This window comes from Asterias amurensis, chromosome 21 (assembly GCF_032118995.1).
Source record: "Asterias amurensis chromosome 21, ASM3211899v1".
In the NCBI taxonomy this organism is placed as follows: domain Eukaryota; kingdom Metazoa; phylum Echinodermata; class Asteroidea; order Forcipulatida; family Asteriidae; genus Asterias; species Asterias amurensis.
The window spans coordinates 5,521,001-5,536,534 of NC_092668.1; the positions used below are offsets into that span (position 1 = coordinate 5,521,001).

Sequence of the window (15,534 nt, forward strand, 5' to 3'; positions counted from 1 at the left end):
GAGTGAGCACCCGGAGTCGACCCTGGGAAGCTAATTGAACGCACCCATAGTTTGTTTTTGTTTTTTTACATATCCTGCAAGGACACAGTGATATGGCAAGCTTACGTCACAGCACATTTATCCAATGAGCGTTCTACCCTCAAAAATAATGAAATCATGTGGCTATAGTAACACCATAAGTGTATGCAGACGATCGGAAGTACAAGCTGACACTACCACCTCGGACCAATCATAACGCAGATGTAGGTTGCATTTTGATTAGCTTCCAGGGTCGACCCTGCGGTGCTCACTCGGGTGAGCCCCTGACAAGAGCTAATCGAAAGATCACCTCGCCCTCTCGTTGTGTAGTCATGCACATGGTCACCCCAAGTGAAACAATCCACAAGCAGGGCACGGAGGCTGACCCGGGTGAGCCCCTCGAATGATGTCAAAGCTATTTTAACGCACGGGGGCGACCGGGGTCGACCCAGGGTCGCTAAACGAACGCATCCATAGAAAGCGTCTTCATCCTTGCGGATAGCCTGAACATCTGACGTCACACTTCCAGGCTCTTGAATAGCGCCAGAGATCGGAGAGTGGCCTCTAGGCTAAGTGTAGGTCAATCCTAGTCTAAATTCACCGTTCACCTACATCCATACTTAATTTTATGCAGTGCGACTGTAAGTGCAGCTGTCAAACGTCACCTTGGACCAATCAAAACACACACACAGAATGCTTACGTCACTGCACGTTTATCCAATGAAGTCATTGTATCCAATGAAATCACTGGTTCTGAAAAGCAAGTACCTGTTGCGGATAAAGACACGGGAACCAGTCCACGTTGCGGATTGAATGGGACCAGTCTAATCATTCTTTTCCCTGTGCCATTGGCGAGTGAGGGCAGCACACAGAGTCGCGAACTTTATAGTGTTAGAATTCGTGAATGGTATTTATTTTAAGCAAAGACAATGTCTTGTATGTAGTATTGTGAAAACAAATCGGAAAAAAATGTTGCTCGAGGACACAGATGTCGTGTTTGGGATACGAACCCACTCCCGTCAAAACCCCAGTCCGGTGTGTCAGGAGATTCAACTGCCCCGGCGATTCGGATCCGCTTCATGTACACATGCTGTATACTTTTTTAGACATTTCAGTCTTTTTGATCGATCACAGTTTTTCTGATGTTTCAGAAGTCCTCCAAATAGGAAAGAATATCATGCCTTAAAGGCAGTGGACACTATTGGTAATTACTCAAAATAATTATTAGCATAAAACCTTTCTTGGTGACAAGTAATGGGGAGAGATTGATAGTATAAAACATTGTGAGAAACAGCTTCCTCTGAAGTGACATAGTTTTCGAGAAAGAAGTATTTTTCCACGAATTTGATTTCGAGACCTCAAGTTTAGAATTTGAGGTCTCGAAATCAACCATCTAAAAGCACACAACTGTGTGACAAGGGAGTTTTTTTTCTTTCATTATTATCCCCCAACTTCGACGACCGATTGAGCTCAAGTTTTCACAGGTTATTTTATGCATATGTTGAGATACACCAAGTGAGAAGACTGGTCTTTGACAATTACCAATAGTGTCCACTGTCTTTAATCACAGTTTTTCTGATGTTTCAGAAGTCCTCCAAATAGGAAAGCATATCATGCCTTTAAAAAAAGTTCTCATCAAAACGTTTGAGTCAGATACGTAGACTTGCACTCAGTCGCTCTGAGCCAGTCCATGTTACGCCCTCTAACGGCGACTAATACAAAAATCAAGACTAGTCGATTAGACCCCATGTACACACATAACAACTTTAGGAAATTGGGCTCGGTCTTCTTTATCCCCGATGCAAATTTAACATATATTATACTCGGTCTTCAACTTTCTTACTTTCATACTTTATTTATTGAGTGGATTCCCAAGATTTGGAGGGAAACGGACATCACGTAAGTTCATTTTGTAAACAATAAACATATAAGAATATTCTCGGTTTAATATGTTACATTGTAATGTTTAGCAACTGAACTGAATATAATCATATTTCTACAAGACTAAGTAAGTACTAAAATACAAACATGAAAAATGAGCACACATTAAAATAATGAATAATAATTTCAAATACCATTGTCTTAAAATTATTTTGGATCATATACAAAATTAAATCTTTTCTAAATAACATCCGTTTGGCAATTTAAAAAGATTGCAGTCTCATCATAACATATCATACACAAGAAAGAAAAAAACGTGATTATGGGTGGTTTTATTTAATATTCAAGTTTGTATGTTCACTGGACACCTTTGGTAATTGTCAAAGACAAGTGTTCTCACTTAGTGTATCCCAACCTATGCATCAAGTAACAAATCCATGACAATTTGTACTCAATTGGTTATCAAAGTTGCAAAAGAATAATGAAAGCACAAAAAAAAAAAACTTGCCTTTTCAGATGCCTAATAATTATAAAAGGCTTCAGAAGTTCAGGCCCGAGTATTTTATTATTTGGAGTGAGAAGTTACTTTCTCAAAAAGTACTTTACTTCAGAGGGAGCCGTTTCTCACAATGTTGTATACTATCACCAACTCTCCATTAATTGTTACCAAGTAAGTTTGTTATGCTTACAATTAGTTTGAGTAATTACCAATAGTGTCCAGTGCCTTTAATACAAATTTGCATAAACTCTGTGACATTTGGCTGGTGGGCAAATTCGTGTACTCAGCACTAATGAACAAGAAATGGACAAATCAATGGAACACCCATCAAAATATATCAGTGGGTTTTGTGTGATTTTTTTAACAGCAAAATTAACGACCACATAGTTCTCCCTTTATACACACAATAAAAATATCAGGCTGATACCAGCCCATTTTGGTGGTTTGCAAAAATTGTGGGTTGATTCGCACAAATTCTAATAATTGCTTAATTTGTTAAACATTTTAAAAAGATTTAACACCTATTTGACAAAACTCATTCAAAGAAAAAAAAAACATTCACAATGCTCCAGGATTGCACAATAGAGCATTTCTAATATCAATTATAAAATTTTCATGAAAAATTATACCATGGACCTCATTTCAATTTGTTGCACTTCGGACAAGTTCAAAAAACAAAATTGAAAATTGTCAAGAATCCCCTAGTTTAAAAAAAAAATCCTTAGGAGAACCTTTGAACCCTATGGTAGCAATGATCGTATCAAGGTCAGAGTTTACAAGTTCAAAGGTCAACTCAATGCAGGGCTGATACTTCATGGGGCAACCAAGGCGATTGCCTCCATGCCCCCTGGTCATTGCATTGGCAGCCCTGTATGCTTCATCTTTGAAAGGGCACTGGCACCAAGGCATTTTCTCCTTGGTAAAGGTCACCCTATCAGGAAACTTTAAATGTCTACTGCAGAGCATTTCAAGGGCACTAAGGCAACGACCAGGGGGCATGGAGGTAAGGCTTTGTTGCCTCCGTGAAGTAGCAGGCTTGCCTTGACAGGTGCCCTTGTAATACTCCAGTAGAATTTTAGAATTTCCTCATAAAAGGTGCCCTTTACCTAAAATGCCTTGGTGCCCTTACCCTTTCAAAAATGAAGCACACCACATACATGATTGTATTGAATTAACCCACTTGTCTAATTAATACAAGTACATACATCCAGTGCAGGAATTGAACTTGAAGCCACATGGCATGCTGATTTACTGATGAATTAGCAATTCAAAGTGCACAAGAATAAACAATGTGTCTATAGTATACAACAAAACAAGATAGCACGATAATTAACATAAAAGTCATAAATTATATATTCAGTTAAATAGCGGTCAGTTTCCATCTCGTCTTTACATGCATTGTCATGTAAACATAAACATGTGAAAGAGAACTAAAGATAAACAAATATTAAAACTTTGAATAAATTGATAGTCAACCGAGTATAGCACACTTAAGATCAAAGCAAACAAAAATTAAAAAAAATCAACAACCATATTCAGTGTTCCAGATGGTAAAATTTGGAATGTGTTGAGCACTTTGCCAGTTAAGCCGGTTCAAGCCTACTGCCAATGCGAATGCGATACCAATTTTGACTTCATAAGTTCGCATCAATAGAATAATTTGCAACAGCCAAACTAAATGTGACAAAGTTAACTTTCGCATGAGCATTCGCAGGAAGTACGAATTGGGCTTTACATGTCAAGTTGGAACTCGAACCGCCTTGTCCTTTGTAAGACAGTCCGAGTTCATGTACTTTCTGTTTATTCCAATGAAAAAAAAAACGGTTCATACTTCCTGCGGAACAATCATTGCGAAAACAGCCATGTGACATCAAAATTCAACTCCCCCTTCGCAGGAAGTATGAACCAGGCTTTATCATGGTCAAAAACTGGTTCCAGTTTCACAGGTTGCTTAGCGCTGAAGTCTGCGCTTACCAAGTCCTATAAAGCACATAATTCTATAGGATGAAAGCGCAGAATTCCACGGTAAGCAAAGCTATGAAACTAAGTTCGGGTCCCTTTCGTTTTTTACACTTTATTTCTTTATTTCTTTATTCATTATTTTTTATAATGAATAAAATTAAAATCCCTTTTAAAAACCTTAACAAAACATCCCGTGGTGTTTTCGCGTGCAGTGCAGCTTTACTTACAGTGTTAACGTGTCTCCTTCCTTAAAACTTACTCAGTTAATTATAATTTCAGTAATTAATACCATACCAATTGTGATTGTGATTGTACAAATCTGATTTCAGTTGCTCAATCTAATTACGTAATTAAAAACAAACTGAAAATGGCAAGATGAATTCTGCAAAAACCCTAAATACAATGTGCAAGTTTATCAATTAAAATGAGGGTTATTAAAATGGTGACACAGTCTAAAAGCAAATACTCCACAGGATTTTTACAGGGGTACCCAACCTCGTTCCCAGGAGTGATCGATCTCGCCGCGCCGTTTTTTTCCAGCATGCCTTGCTGGAAGAAGTGCGACTTCAAAGTATCCAAATATGTGGTTGATCTGTTCTGTGTTGTGTGTTAGTCGAATTTTGAGACATGTTTGTGTTCGCGTTCGATTAGCTCATGTCAGGGGCTCACTCAAATGAGCACACCAGGTTCGACCCGGGGAAAAGCTATCATTATATTCAACTTTAAAAGTATTTAGGCTATCTAACCATTTGCATCCAAGGAAACATGTCCCCCTTTAACAAGGTTTTAGCCAGAACTTGCTAAGGTTACTTAATGATTAATTCTTTTTAATTTGTTTTTGGGGGTTTGCAATTTTTGTAACTGTTATTGTAATTTTTGTAATTTTTAATATTTTTAGACTCGCAAGCCGAAGTGAAATTCACTGTATATGTATTTATATGCGTGACAATAAACAATTGAATTGAATTGAATTGAATTGATATTTGCAGAAAACTTAAAAACAAAGTGTCCACATTGTTCACTTACAATGTGTATTAAATAAGTAAATAAAACAGGGTGTCCAAATGAAAAACAGGGTGACCAAAAGACACCCAGACACCCCAATGGCTAACACGATACATGTACATGTAGGGTCTCAGGTAGAACACTGACAGGTAGATACTCACATGGTGTTATACCCAAAACCAAATAATTATATACTATAGGTCTCAGTATAATTATTATTGTAAAAACTTGTTTTAACTTTCCCTAGCACATGATCATAGCACAAACTGTCTTCTGCAAATATTCAATGTCTTGAACATATCAAAAATGATGGCCATCTCTGACTCTAATAGCAGTTATAGATATGTTTACGTTGCTGGTCTTTCCAAATCCGAGTCATTTCCGTCGGCGGAACCATGTGAGTAGTAATCAACTTCCGATACCGACAATACGAGTAGGGAGTGCGCCAATTATTAAAGTCTTTGTTTTTTTTCGGGATGATATTTAGGGATTTAAAGCAGACCGCCACAAAGACATCTTCAAGGTACAAGAAACCAGTATCCAACGACTTCTTGTAGACTTTTCCTGCCACGTCGGCGGACATGACGTAACCCGTCCCAGAGAGGAACGGTGGGTATCTGCTCCCAGGGTAAGTCTCCTTTGGCATGAACCACTTGCTCTTCGGGTCTCTGATGGGTCCCCCGTTGATAAGGAAACCAAAAGCAAGGTCTGTTTTCGGCGTACTAGAACTCGACAGGTAAGTAACGAGATTGGCGTAGTTGACGTACATATCATCGTCAGTCTTCATGAAGTACGATGCATGCGAGCAATGCGAACCTACCCACTTCATTCCCATCATGGTCTTCAAGGTCAAGTTCTTGTAAGAGTCGACGAAATCTTCCTGGAGGAGATCATGATGTTGTTTACTTTCTTCCGTGACCAGTTTCTGAAGATGGCTGTCTTTTGTGTAGGCTAGGAGAAAGAGTGTGACTATCTTCTTCCCGTTGATCTCTTTAGGGCTTCCCCACGTCTCTCGTATAGCGTGACGCTGCTCAAAGTTTCGGTGAATCGTTGAGATGAGAATGACTAAGAAAGTCTCTTGCGGTTTCCCACGGTCGTCGTAACATGCATTCGGCTCGTCAATAATCAGCTTATAATTATGGGGATTAATATGAGCTACTTTATCTATCTCAGCTATCGGTGTTTCAACTTTTGCGGGAGGGTACAAGTCCTCATACCTTGTCCTGGTATGCACCATAGTAGGAGCTTGTTTTAATGTGTTTATAAAGTCTGCTATAACGGACGGGCGGCTTTCGGCAAGCTTGGTCGTCTCAGGACGAGTGCCGCGTGTTGGCTTCTTGAAGATGAAAACGTCATCGACAGTTTTACTTTTGGTTAGTTTCTTCTCGTCAGTTGATTGTAAGGGTTTATTTCCTCCGAACCTTAGAACATCATTTAAATGGAAATTCTTTGAGTCTATTGTTTTGTATGTACGATCCCTCTGTCCGCTATGATGATGGTGGTTCTGTTTCGCAGTCATGGGAGATCGTCCCAAGAAAAATTCAGACCTTCCCGTGATGAGCATAAAGATGAAGAAGTTTAAAGTTCCCACAAAGGTTAAGATCAAAAGGTTTCTTAGATAGAGATGCATCTCGAAGATCGGGGTCTTCAGTGGAAAGAGTTGCTTTTTATCTCATCAGTAACCCACTGAAGTCTTCTAGTTGCTACGATTCACTGACATCATCGGATGTGACACCGCACTAACCTGCACATGGGGAACAAAGATACAAAACTATCACTTTAATTCAACGTTGGAATTCCTCTTTGACAATCACAAGGTGTATCAGGGAGGAGGAAGGCAGACAACAGCTAACGTACCTGTCATGGGAGGGTGAACAGGGTACGAGACGGTGACAGATTCAACGTGAAGGACCAACAGAAACAACCAAATGCTGCTGAAACAACAAATCGGTCCCAGTGCTATAGGAAAAATGCTCGTTTGACAAAAAACAACAACATCCAAAAATAAATATTTTTCCTAGAAACTGAAGTTTACTTCTTGACTACAATTGCTTTGCAAACCACTAATTGATCCACTGTTATTTACAAACTAAACTACCGGGAGCTCCAAAAAAGCTGTTAATCAATTTTATGAAATCCATACAAACTGCAGTAACGACCACAGTCCTGAGCCGAAAAAAATGACAGGTGCACTTTTCTATTTGTGTGAATTCACCGTATGCTCTTTTGCCTATTTTTGTTTTACCGCCTGTCCTCATCAGCATCATTCCAAAGCCAAGGTTGATACGAATACATTTTTCTGCGGTGGGTTTTGGTCGTCATATATTCCTCACAAATGCCCCAGAAATGCACCCTGATATCCAGGACGTCACTGTAGTACAATACCCAAAGTGTAAGGCCGCCTAGGCTTTCTCATACAAAATTTTGCTGATTTTACTAAGGGTCAAGAAAAACGGATGTGCTATAGGAAAAATGCTTGTTTGACAAAAAACAACAACATCCAAAAATAAATATTTTCCTAGAAACTGAAGTTTACTTCTTGACTACAATTGCTTTGCAAACCACTAATTGATCCACTGTTATTTACAAACTAAACTACCGGGAGCTCCAAAAAAGCTGTTAATCAATTTTATGAAATCCATACAAACTGCAGTAACGACCACAGTCCTGAGCCGAAAAAAATGACAGGTAAGCTTGGGCGATATCACGATATTATCGAATATCGCGATATTAATTTGGAAACGATTTCGATATCGGATGTATTTGGTTTTAAGGGTCAAGAAAAACGAATGTTTTTGGTAATACATTGTACCGGTACTGCACACAAATTTCTTAACATACAAACTTACATGGTGAGAAGCACTGCAGCTGTTGATGATTCTTAATAAGGCATTGTTTCGGTAAGGGCTCATGAATTCAAATATCTGTCAATGGAATAACTACGATGTACAATTTGCAGGTTTCTGCTGTGTTTGCAGACGTATTTGTTTTGGGAAGTCAAATAGTAAACACAACACACCCACAGCACTACACAGTTTAAAGGTCAACTCTTAAGTACTTGACACATTATTTATCCACCACACCACTGCTCATGCTAATACCATGTACAGTGTATTGTGTGTTAAAATGGTTTATGGGACTGTGGGACATGAAGGCAGCTTAGCCTCAATCATCCCAAAAGGTATTTGGCAGAAACTTGAAGTGTTTACAAAGCAGTCCATCCACACATACATGTAGCAATTTAAAACAGATAAATACCGACCCCCATCATGAAAAATGTAGTCTTGGTGCAAGACGTTGTTATTTACACTATCACTCGACAATCGTGTCCCCCGCTCACTCCCTCTTTGCCGAGCATATAACTATCATCTTGCAACACTCATTTTTCAGAATATAGTGCGAACGAGTTTGATGTGATTGGAGTATAAACCATATTGAATATGACGTCACCGTTCAAATATCTGACCTACGTACAAAAAAAAAGAACATGGCGTCTGTGTGCATACATGTGCCGTAGAAATCAAACTGGGAATGTTGCGTGCTGTGTGCTTCATTGATGTACATGGGCTACGCGTTTGGACGAGCATACGGTTTACCCTATAAGATGGCAACTTTCATAGCAAAAAACAGGATCAATACGGTGTATTACCAAGCCATCATACTCTGTTCCCTTACGTACACGTACACATGTTACCAGGTAATAAACGATGACAGATATCACACACATTCAGCACCTGGACTTCCGGCAGGCAAAATTCAAACACAGCCCAAATGGAAGAACAAATTAAATGGAGGTTGCACCGTCTCATCTTCATCATCATTTGATATTTAAAAGAAGGAGGCACATTTCAAGACTTGTTCCGCTATTATTTTCATAACTCTAAAATTTATGTGGAGGATATGACACAAAATCTGAAATTTTCACGTGACCAGTGCAGTATCTGGCCTGCCGGGAAATACCCTTGAATGGAAAGGTCGCTCTTGTTCAAGTGGGGAAAAAAAAATAATAATAAATAAATAAATAAATAAATATTTCAAATTTTTGTTTGAGTATTGTATGAAATTAAGCCTGCTTCGCTAGCTGGTGCGTGGTGAAAACCTTGAAAACTGTATAATATTAATATCGAGGACATGAACTGCATAATGTTTTTTAAAGCCCTCCATATTGTACCAGATGGTGACTTGCAAAGAAGTCAAGGCTTAGGCCTATTGACCCATTTCACCTGACGTCATCATCAAACAAATATTCAATGCGCCATACTGGTGGGCAATTTCACTGTACGCTTTTATATCTTTATGATGTGCGATATGCAGTGAAAGTACGCGTTTTAGGCGACGCGGCATTAATACACGTTAACCTAAATTGCCCACCAACATGGTGAGCGTGGATCAGTCAAGCGTGTGACGCGAGTGCAAGGGGTCAATATAGTAAAACGCGAATGGTGTGTTGACAACACAAATGCCCCGCTGAGGTTGGAGTTGCTACACCAAGTCCTTTTTGAGTTGTTTAAGCCAGAATGACCTTAATATTTACCTGAGGGGGTCACAAAACATAAGGCTTCCCAATGGGGGATCCCTAAAGTAATCCACAAACCAAGTTTGGAAGTAATACCCCATTCCTTTTTAGTTATTGCTTGGACAATATTTCTTTTGTTTTAGCCATAATTAGCTTAATATTTATCTGAAGGGGTCCCAAAACAATAGACTTCTGGGGGTTCCCATGACCAATCAACAAACCAAGTTTGAAATTGATACGCCAAGTCCTTCTTGAGATATCGCTCTGACAAAGATGATGTGTACACACACACACGCACAGTCGCACACCCATGCATGTTTATGGTGCAGACGAGGACTTCTCTTTGTTCTCCCATTGTTTGAACATAGTTTTTGTCAGACGTCCCCATTGGTTTTGTACACAAAATCTACCGGGGACTGTCCCCGGTTTGACTTTTTCCCGGATCCCTTTTGTTAAAGTCCTCTGTTATCAGTAGTAGTTATTCTATTTTGGAGTCATACTGTAGTAAGGAAGCAGCTGGTGTTACATTTCACTGGCGTTCTATTCTCAAATTATATGGGTCTTTGCACCAGATGGCGCCAGGCCTGGAATTTCATCTTTGAAAGAAAAAGGCCATTTTCATTTTGCGTTTCCAATGGAAAGTATTAAAGTCTATGGGAAACTTTTGATTGGGCACCAAGGCCAAGATCAGGGGCAACAATATGGCCATGGCCTCGGTTGCCTGTATGTAATTCCAGGCCTGGGCGCACACTGTTGATAGGCGTGATCGGGGCATTTTTAATTTGTTATTTATCACCCAACTCACAAGGCCGAACGGCCACTTCAAGTTGAGGTCTACATGTACATTTACCTGATTTGGGCTGTCGACCCATCAACTGTCATTAAGGGCACGTTGCCACCTTGGCCTGAAACAGGGTTACCCACTTCACAGTCCAAAGGATGTAGGCAAGGGTGTCATCCACAAAAAGAAGCCTGGTTTGTTGGTAGTGCAGAGTGCAGAATGCACTTTTTTTACCTTCAAAACTTTTTCGGAGCAATTATTGTGCCTTGCTCAAGTACCAGGATTCAAGCCTACACTCAGATGCTGACAACACCAGCGCCTAGTTTCCATTTCACACTAGACCGCTGGACTATAACGCAACTCTGCTTCCCTTGGTTCAAAATTCCTTCTGGACTTATAAATTATAAAGTAATGCTTTTGGGGGTTGAACAAAGAATTGACTAGAGTGAGATTCGAACCAATGACCTCCGGATAAACATGCCGGCGCTCTACCAACTCAATTATAAAGTACACAGGTGTTAAACTATTGGGTATGTTTGATCAGGGTATTTTTTTCCAGGGTCAGCCTAAACGCTTTCTTGCATACAGATCATTTTTTTTCAATACATTTCTAAAATTTTGTACCGTTACATTGCACATGATCACGAGCGCCAATTCAGTTTGCTGGAACAGCTGTTAGGCCCTATTAGTTAAAATAAGCTAGTCTTTTTCTTGTCGCTGAGAAAGCGAGCTGTTTTACTCCATGCTGCTTGCTGCTGATTGACATTCCGCTGTGGTGGCACTGTGAGTAAAGAACAACGCATTGACTGAAGAGTTTTTGTCGCGCTTGCACATCATAGCGCTGACGATTTTCACGCGCACACAGTTTATGTGCTCTCCACAAATGAGCTAGGACGTGTTACATCTGGGGGGAAAATCTCGGCATGGTGCATTTTGAAAAAATTATTTCACCTCTTGAATGTAACTGGGCATTGGACATGTTGGAGAAAGAAGCACTATTTACGAGGCTATGTAAGAAAGAGCTTCCTCTACACTCTTGAGTTTAACCTACACTTTTTGTTGGTCTTTAACAAGTACCTAGAAAGAAGATTAAATCTCACTTGTCAGTGTGGAACTAACCATGGAGGAAGAAGATTAATACCATGGACGTAATACTCATTTGAACATTTCAAGTGTACATGTAGTAGCCTACATGATAATAAACACTTTGAGTGGACGATTGGTATTGGGTAGAAGAGGGAGCGGAAAAACACAAGACTGCCAGTGCTGGTTTGCCAATGTCAGGTCATAAGTTTAATGGCCAAGCGGTCGATTTCACCATCACAAAAGACTTACGAGTAAAAGTCTTAACATATATAGACTAGTCCTAGGAGATATAAAAAAGTATGGCAAGTCCTATAATATGCTATATTTAAGTTTAGGAACCACTTATTCACTCTTTTTTACAAAAAAAGGATATCTCATTGATGTAAATTATAAATAAGAAACTATATTATTTCGCATCAAGTGAAAAAAACTGGTGGCGCCATACAGAAACTTTTCCCGAAATCACTGGCCTCAAGTATAGTGTAGTGGCCATGTGGCCAAGTGTCAAATTCAGGCCCTCGGTAGGTCATGAATATGCTGGGTCCCCCTAATAGTAATACCCAATTCCAAATACAATACAACTTAACTGTTTACAAGCGTCTTTCATTTTTCAACAAACATGACAAAGAACAAGCCAGGGACAACAGCAACGCTGCGCTAGGCGAGAGAGGGACCCTCTCTAGGCGACCATTGTGCAAAATCAACCAGGCGGTATTTGGGATAGACCTTGTCAAATGTCACTGCGCTATATATGGCACTAACCACCCCCATTTTAACACTAAAACCGAAGAACCGACAGATGAAGAAATGCCGCTCTACACAAACACAATACCTGTAGAGGGTAGGACTTTTGTATATAACAAAGCATTGGGTTTACGCAATGGACCGTAAACTGTTTATAAAAATAGAAATGAAATCGTGTGTCAGTCATTATTTAAGTACATCCCTACCTCACACAAGCAACAAATATGTCTTAACCTTTCAGTGAACACAATGTATTATTGATATTGACACCAACCCTTTGCAAATCTGTGAAAATTAAGGTAAAAACTCGGTATTTTACTCACCTCCTCATCGTTTGGCGGATGTTGACTTAAAAATGCATTATGCGTGGTTGTGTACGGTGTAATGTGTACATCCATACACCCGTACATTGTACATGCGTGTAACATACACAGTGTCTTATCTATGCGCTTCGTGTAGAAGTCATCGTGCGATTACCAGCGAGCATACTTGGGGCAGTACCAAGAAAGATGGTGGCTGCGAGGAGACATGTTAGATATTTCTTAAAGGCCTTCCGCACACTTGCTGCCTATACAGGTGTGTGAATGAAAAACTCAGACTACCATTTGAGCGTGGCCAATGGAATCTAACTGGCAATAGACTCGAACTTGACCATTTCATGGAACAATATTTCAAGAGAAAAGTCTTTCACCAGAACCTTCTGTGAACCCTGTAAATTATTTGTAAATACTGTACCGAAATTGTATTATAAAGGCTTTAACATTCAAACATATAATATAGTATAAAACATTGTCAAAAACGGCTCCCTCTGAAGTAAAATAGTTTTCGAGAAAGAAGTAATTTTCCATGAATTTGATTCCGAAACCTCAGAGTTAGCTAGAATTAACAACACAATCTGAATTTATAATAGGTGAAGTTTGCGTAATTCGCGGTAAACACCTTGCGAACCGGTTTTTTTCAGAACCGGCAGTACTAGTACCCAACGGGGATAATTATGTTACCGAAACCCTCATCTAATTATACCTAGGCCTACCATGATGCAATGGGTGCGTTCGTTTAGCTTCCCTGGGTCGACCCCGGTAAGTTCGGATAACTTTGACGGGGCTCACCTAGGTCAGAGCCCCCAGTGCCCTGTGTGACCTGCGTGCATGCCGTCACCACAAGATCGCGAGTGTGATCGTTCGATTACCTCTTGTCAGGGGCTCACCTGAGTGAGCACTGCGAGGTCAACCCAGGGAAGCTAAACGAACGCCCCCCCCCCCCCCCCGCTTCAAATCCTACGATCACATCAATATTCTCTAATTTATTCTTGAACGCCACATTCTCCCATATTGTGTTATTGCTAATTTAAAAAAAAAATCTCAGCGAGGACACGTCCAAGAATAGTGGATTTAAATACAACTCTGCAGTGCTACCAAACAGAGCAACTCCACAAGTTCAAACATTATTATTTATGTGGACTCCAAAATACACGTAGGACTACACAAGGAACAAAGAATGCCATCATACATCCGATGTTGTGCATTAATTATAATAATGCATTAATTATAATAATACACTGCACACCAACACAAAGAAACAACATTTCTTTTGACCAAAATATAAACAGCCCCCAAAAACCGTAGCCAAAGCTTGACAATGGTAGGCTCATTAACAATAGTCATGAATAATTAATTCGGAACGGGTGGTAGCAGTTTTTGCATATGGGGTAGTTTAATTCCTAACTTCATGGTTTATGCAAGGGGGGAAACGACACGCGTCGACACTACGCTTCGTTGCACAGAGAAGATTGAGGTAGACTTGCCGACAAGTCGTGCAAAACGTCTGTCTGAGGTGATAGTGACACGGCTCTCTCGCAACCATCTCGCGAGAGGGCTGCTCCGACGACTACGTTGGGAAGTCGTAAGCAGTATAAATAGTCTCGCGCGGAGCAATAGTCTCTCGAGAATGTATCTGAAATGAAATGTATCTGAAATGAGATTGTGAGAAGGTGGAGGTCGTAGAAGGGACATCTGGTTGATGGCTTGTGTGGTGATAGAATTCCAAAGTTTAGGGGCAACACACTCAAAAGCGCAATCTCACAGAGCAAAAATATTAAGTCACCTGGAAATAGATTTTTTTTTCTTTCAAACATAAGAGTATAATATGCTTACGAACAATAAAACAATTTTTTTAGTAATTGTTTGTCACGATTTATATGTTTAAAAAATATATAAAGTTGTTGACTCCGCCTACCTCTTTTGTGACGTCAATCGAGGCAGACTTTTCCTGCAATGCGTATAGTAAACACACGTGCAAAGTACATGTACGTCCAAGTCGTGAGTTGGTACATTTCAAAAAGTGTTTTTCTGCATTCAGCAGCAATACACCTGGTCGGCATTTGAAACGTACAAACTCACGACTTGGTCCGTACATGTACTTTGCAATTGTGTTTACTTTACGCATAACAGGCAAAGTTTGCCTCGATTGACGTCACGAACAGCGCCCTCTCGGGTCGGGGTCTACTCTTAAATTTGTAAATAACATAAGAACCGATTGTTTAAAACCTTAGTTAACTGTTTATTCACATTCCACTCATCAAAACACATATATTAGTGACAAAAGCTTTAGGTTGAAAAAAAAAACACTTCCAGGTGACTTTTGATCCTAAATCTGACAGATAGCCAATGAAAATCAACTTACAACGACGAGACGCGACAATTAGCCTAGCACATTAGTTTTTGACCCGTTGAAGCTTATTGATAAGACTGTCTGGCAAAACAGGAGGCTGTTACAATAGTCCAAACGACTCAATATAAAGGCATGAATTGATTTTTCGGTGCAACTCCTTGACAGATATTTACTGATACGTCTAATTATTATGTTAAAAAAGAACAAAAGACGCGCTGCAAGCTTTTGTAGTGTGCATGTTCATATTCATATGACTATCGAGCCCAGCGCCCAGGTTTTCACAATGGGAAAATCACATTAAAATACAACAATTTTATTTTGTTATAAAACCCGAATTATACCATTAAATTAGGCGCTAACATTAAAATAGTT

The 15,534-nt window shown here is 39.7% G+C and overlaps 1 protein-coding gene across 1 annotated transcript; it reads right to left on the reverse strand.

Annotated features, from left to right (window-relative positions):
* Nucleotides 1-1,825: 1,825 nt before the first annotated feature.
* On the reverse strand, nt 1,826-12,934 carry LOC139953087 (beta-1,3-galactosyltransferase 1-like). The gene is made up of 2 exons (XM_071952494.1): nt 12,816-12,934; nt 1,826-7,109 (listed from the first exon to the last, which is right to left on the reverse strand). The coding sequence occupies exon 2, from the start codon at nt 6,993-6,995 to the stop codon at nt 5,691-5,693; it is 1,305 nt and encodes a 434-aa protein (XP_071808595.1). The 5' UTR covers nt 6,996-7,109; nt 12,816-12,934; the 3' UTR covers nt 1,826-5,690.
* Between the last annotated feature and the right edge of the window lie 2,600 nt (nt 12,935-15,534).

Coding starts and splice junctions, on each gene's coding strand:
- LOC139953087 (XM_071952494.1), bottom strand. CDS start 6,995: ATGCATCTCTATCTAAGAAACCTTTTGATCTTAACCTTTGTGGGAACT.